The 6,000-nt window shown below is 39.8% G+C and overlaps 1 protein-coding gene across 1 annotated transcript; it reads left to right on the top strand.

Annotated features, from left to right (window-relative positions):
* The first annotated feature begins 2,855 nt into the window (after positions 1-2,855).
* Positions 2,856-5,665, top strand: Fignl1 (fidgetin like 1). The gene has a single exon (XM_032916915.1). The coding sequence runs from the start codon at positions 2,961-2,963 to the stop codon at positions 4,992-4,994; it is 2,034 nt and encodes a 677-aa protein (XP_032772806.1). The 5' UTR covers positions 2,856-2,960; the 3' UTR covers positions 4,995-5,665.
* The last annotated feature ends 335 nt before the right edge of the window (positions 5,666-6,000 follow it).

Here is a 6,000-nt window from a genome sequence, read left to right as displayed (position 1 = left end):
GGAAAATTTGGAAGACTTGTGGCATCACGTTTCAAGTGTTTATTCATGATAAATCATTAAAATATTAAACATGTCACCATTCATCTTTATGTTCTGTGCAGCTCAACCTGTGCTGATCACATCGGGAAGGATTCAGTACCTGGTAAAGTACATGGTGCTTCGCGTGGAACTTGGCCTTGATTTCTGCCATTGGTCATAATCAGCAGAGTTCTCTCTAGTAAGTCAGTTCTTTAACTCTCTCAGTTCAGTTTCTACATTTGTACAGCAGGGGTACAAGTCTTCAAGTCATTTTCATAATCACCTGATTTGATTTTCACAATGGTTCCTTCAGAAACATCTGAACATCCAAAAATTCTAAATGGCTTGCTTAGTATTACCTGGTCTTCCCTTAGAAAGCAGGCTTAAGATTTAAAGCTTCATCATGGCATCCTCATACTTGGTTTTAATTTGTTTCCCTTAGTGCTGCCGTCTGCCCTCCCACCCTTCCCCTTGTTCCCTTCCTTCTCATTGGATCCCTCCTGCCTTCTCATTACTTATCCCATTGCCCTATTTCCCACCTCCCTAAAGATGACCACCTCCTCTCATGATCACCTTCTATTTCTGTGGGCTACAAATATATAGGTAAATGCACGCGCACGCGCGCACACACACACACCCACACCCACACACACACACACACTTTCTGACTCTTTCTACTTTCCCATTACAGGGTTCATTGCTTTATTTCTCAACTCCCTAAAGATCACAACCTCTTCTCATGATCCCCTTCTAGTTCTGACCTTTGTAGGTCACATACAATTTCTAAATCTAGATTCTGCATGTGAGAGAATGAGGTATTTATCTTTCTGACTCTGTCTTATTTTGCATAGCACAAGATTTTCAGTTGCATTGACTTACTGCAAATGTAAGGATTTCATTTTTCTTTATGACTACATAGAACTCTAGTGTGTATTTATACATCATGTATTGATGGACATTAAAGTTTTGTTTTATGGCTGCTGTAAATAGTGTAGCATAAACATGGATGCACTAGCATTTCTATGGTGTGTGAACTTCAATTCTTGGAGTACATACCCAAGAGTAATATTCAGTTTTTTTTTTTTTTAAAGAGGCATTTGTGTTGATTTTTCTAGTAGCAGCACAAATTAGCATTTCTTTCTTTCTTTTTTTTTTTTTTTTTTAAAGATTTATGGTGTCTTCAGAGTTCCACCTGCATGTATGCCTGCAGGCCAGAGGAGGGCACCAGACTTCATCATAGATGGTTGTGAGCCACCGTGTGGTTGATTGAACTCAGGACATCTGGAAGAGCAGACAGTGCTCTTAACCTCTGAGTTTTCTCTCCAGCTCCAAATTAGCATTTCTACCACCAGGGAATAAGGGTTTCTCTTTCCCTACATCCTTGACAGCATTTGTTGTCATTTGTTTTGTTGATGGCAGCCATTCTGACTGGGAGATAGAATCTCAAGACAGTTCTAATTTGCATTTCCCTGATGACTAGGAATGTTGAACACTTGTGCAAGTATTTATTGGCTGTATTACTTTTGAGAACTGTTCGTTCAGTTCATTAGCACATGTTTTTTTGATTGGAAGATTGAGGGGTAGTTTTTTCAGTTCTTTATATGTTCAGAAGGAGTGTGTGTGTGTGTGTGTGTTTGTTGTGTGTGTGTGTGCATATGAGTGTGTACGTTGTGGCCAAAAGAAGGTGTCAGATCCGCTGGAGCTGGAGTCACGGTGGTTGTGAGTAGCCGTGTGGTTGCCCTGTCTTCTAGACAGCAGCAAGTGCTCTTAGCTGCTGAGCCATCTCTCCAGCTGCCTTCACATGTTTGTAGAATCTTGTAATGGTCTGGGGTAATAGTCTCAGTGAAGTGCATGCTGTACAAGCATGAAAATGCAAAATTGATCCCCAGAGCCTATGTGAAAAATCTGGTCAAGATATCTGGTGGCAGGTACTTGTAATCATGCTGGGGAGGACAGGCTGGTCCTTGGGGTTTACTGTCCAGTCAGCCTATAACCTACTTGGTGAGCTCCCATCCGGGGGGGAGACCTGTCTCCAAAAACAAAGTGGGCAGTGCTTGAGGAATCATCTTCTCCACCCCACAAGAGAATTTTTTGTTTTGTTTTGTTTTGTTTGTTTTGTATTTAGTCAGACTTGATAAATGGCCCTGAAAGTGATATAGTTTACAGGAAATTCCATTGGCTGCTGAAAAGAATTTTTTTCCTGTTAGATACAGTAGCCTGTATATATTTGTTGAGTCCATTTTATCTCTGGTGTAGGTTAAGGCTGAACTTTCTTTGTTGATTTGTTTGGGTAACCTATCTCATGAGAATGGGAAATTGAACCATTAATTACTGTTAAGTCTTTGTGCATATTCTTGTACGTACACCTGTGTATGGAAGCCATGTATCAATATTGAATATCTCCTGTCACTTAATAAATCCTTCCCTCTTTTAAGTTGTTTATGAAAGCTTTTGGGACAGAGTCCCATGTGACAGATTGGCTTTAAACTTACCATGTAGCTGAAGGTGGTGACCTATGCATAATTATACCCAGTGTCTGTGTGCTGGGGATCAAACACAAGGATGCGGGCAGGTTAGTGAGCACTCTACCAACTGTGTCACATTTCCCAAGCCCTTTCTTTGCTTACCTTTAAGTCCTTTCTGTTTAAACCCATGGCTTTTTTTTTTTCTGTAGAAAATAACTTCATATGTAAAACAGTTTAACATCTATGAAATCATCATTTGGTTGTCCTTAATCTTGAAAACTGTATCAATGTATCTTTGTGTCACGAGTACTTGAAATATGTGATTAACTAGATGTTTCTTTTACAAATGAATAATCTGTCTATAAATGAGCCTTATAAATCTGTTGTTCATTTATTTTAGCAGAGAGTTTTATACTTTTGTTTTCTTCCTGATACTGATTTGCCTTCAGTTTTGTCTTGTGTTATAGAGCCTTTGACATGGAGACATCCAGCTCCAGGTCTGTGCAGGTGGACGACTGGCAGAAGAATTACTCTGTGGTTGCATCCAGCATATGTACACCAAAGCAGAAGGCCGATGCATACCGTGCACTGCTACTGCATATTCAGGATGCATATGCCAACTCCGAGATCTCTCAGGTCTTTGCTACCAACCTGTTCAAGAGGTATACAGAGAAATACTCTGCAATTATTGATTCTGACAATGTTGTAACTGGCTTGAATAACTATGCAGAGAGCATTTTTGCTTTGGCAGGATCTCAACAGGCTGACAGTGACAAGTGGCAATCTGGTTTGTCAATAAATAATGTTTTCAAAATGAATACTGTACAGGAGATGATGCAAGCTGGCCAGAAATTTAAAGAGTCTCTGTTGGAACCTGCTGATGCATCAGTAGTCATGTGTAAAGAGCCTGCCATCTTTGAGGTTCCTCAACTTAGTGTTTGTGGAGGTTCTGGAGAAGCTGACTTGTTATCCAGTTCAGTTCATGGCACAGAAAAGACCCAAGCCATTCCAGGGAACAGTCTGAGATGTTCTCCATTTCAGAGCGCTCTGCTGCCTATGGCAACCAATACTAAAACATGTCTCACCTCCTCAGCACCTTCAGGTGAGTCAACCACTGCCACATTAAACAGGACACCATTATTTGGAAACACTAAAAAGGAACCTCAAAGCTTTCCGAAAACCAGCACAGGACTAAATATATTCTTATCTAATCCATCTTGTGTTCCTTCTGGCTGTGAAAATCCTCGAGAAAGGAAGGCTTTTAATGACTCTGACACCATTAACATGCTTTCCAATCCAACACTGAATAAAGCTCCTAGTAAAACAGAAGACAGTGGCCAAAGGGAAGATAATAGCTTGCCTACCTTTAAAACTGCAAAAGAACAATTATGGGCAGATCAGAAAAAAAGGGGCCATCAATCCCAGCACACATCTAAATCTTTTAACGGTGCTATAAAAAAGTCTCTGGGAGCCGGGAGATCGAGAGGGATATTTGGAAAGTTTGTTCCTCCTGTATCTAATAAGCAAGATGGAAGTGAGCAGAATGGAAATGTGAAGCCTAAGTCTAGTAGGGCAGGGTCTGCAGAACCAGCTCACCTCACTGATGATCGCCTGAAGAACGTGGAACCAAGAATGGTTGAACTTATTATGAATGAAATTATGGACCATGGGCCTCCAGTACATTGGGAAGATATTGCTGGAGTAGAATTTGCCAAAGCTACAATAAAGGAAATCGTTGTGTGGCCCATGATGAGACCAGATATCTTTACTGGATTGCGAGGGCCCCCTAAAGGAATTCTGCTCTTTGGCCCTCCAGGAACTGGTAAAACTCTGATTGGCAAGTGCATTGCTAGTCAGTCTGGAGCAACATTCTTCAGCATTTCTGCTTCTTCACTGACTTCTAAGTGGGTAGGTGAGGGAGAAAAAATGGTCCGGGCATTGTTTGCTGTTGCAAGGTGTCAGCAGCCAGCTGTGATATTTATTGATGAAATTGATTCTTTATTGTCTCAACGAGGAGATGGTGAACATGAATCTTCAAGAAGGATAAAAACGGAATTTTTAGTTCAGTTAGATGGAGCAACCACATCTTCTGAAGACCGTATTCTCGTGGTGGGAGCCACAAATCGGCCCCAAGAGATTGATGAAGCTGCCCGGAGAAGATTGGTAAAAAGACTTTATATTCCTCTCCCAGAAGCTTCAGCCAGGAAACAGATAGTAGTTAATCTCATGTCTAAGGAGCAGTGTTGCCTCACTGATGAAGAAACAGAACTGGTAGTGCAGCAGTCTGACGGGTTTTCAGGAGCAGATATGACACAGCTTTGCAGAGAGGCTTCTCTTGGTCCTATTCGCAGTTTGCACACTGCTGACATCGCTACCATAAGTCCAGATCAAGTTCGACCAATAGCTTATATTGATTTTGAAAATGCTTTTAGAACTGTGCGACCTACTGTGTCTCCAAAAGACTTAGAGCTTTATGAAAACTGGAATAAAACATTTGGTTGTGGAAAGTGAATACATCGATTGAAGGCAGAAGCTGCCATCTAACAGTTTTCTTACCCTTAGCATAGGAAGCTTGGGTTGTGCTTCTTGTATTGAAGTATATCCTGAATTCTGTGCTGCAGATTAGAATGATAAAAGCTTGACTACGGATTGATATATTAGTATGTTGTATTTGTCTTCCAGTTATATGATATATAAGTTCATCCCATTTAAATACAATGACCTTTTGTTTCTAAGTGAATTCAAATTAGAACTTTAGTCTGGTAATAATAAATTTTGTCAGTGTAGTATTAATATGGCTTACATTTGAAAGAGCATTGTGTACTTGGTTAGAATGAAAGCAACAGAAAGTAAACTACATTAACCCGTTCCGGTTTGTAACTTGTTTTGTGGGCTTTTTTCCTATCAAAATTAATAAAAACATGGTTAGAAATAGCAAGATATAATTTTGTATCAGGGATGTGGTTTGCCTCTAACAAAAGACAATTAAGTGTGTTTTTTTCAAGGGATCTGGAAAGTTTTGTGTTACTATTTTATCTAATAATACTTTTAAAGCCTATTATCTCACCCTTTTCCAAAACTAAATGTTTTTTAATTGTTGTATTATTTTGTTTTGTAAAATCTGTTCGTTGTAGAAACTTAAGACAGAAGCAAAGAGAATAAAAATTGTTAGTTTATTACCACTTTGATGGAGATATTTAATTTTGCTATAACTTCTTTCATATTTTTGTTTTCAAAAGTCCTTTATATATCATATATGTATATGATTTTTCTAGGCTTTTACTATGCTTTTGTATTCTGCTTGTTTCTTCCTCCAACTGGTATGCAGCCATGTTGCCATGTAGTTTCTGGGACTTGAACTCAGGACCTCTGGAAGAGCACACAATGCTCTTAACTGCTGAGCCATCTCTCCAGCCCTGGAATTTGAAACACTTTTAATTAGTGAACTTAGAACGTTTGTACTTCGTGGCGGCTCACAGCCACCTATCACTTCAGTTTCTGCAGATCCAGTGCCCCC

Source organism: Rattus rattus, chromosome 11 (genome assembly GCF_011064425.1).
Source record: "Rattus rattus isolate New Zealand chromosome 11, Rrattus_CSIRO_v1, whole genome shotgun sequence".
Taxonomy (NCBI): Eukaryota; Metazoa; Chordata; class Mammalia; order Rodentia; family Muridae; genus Rattus; species Rattus rattus.
Note: the sequence above shows the minus strand (reverse complement) of the source record. Positions and strands in the feature narration are given on the sequence as shown.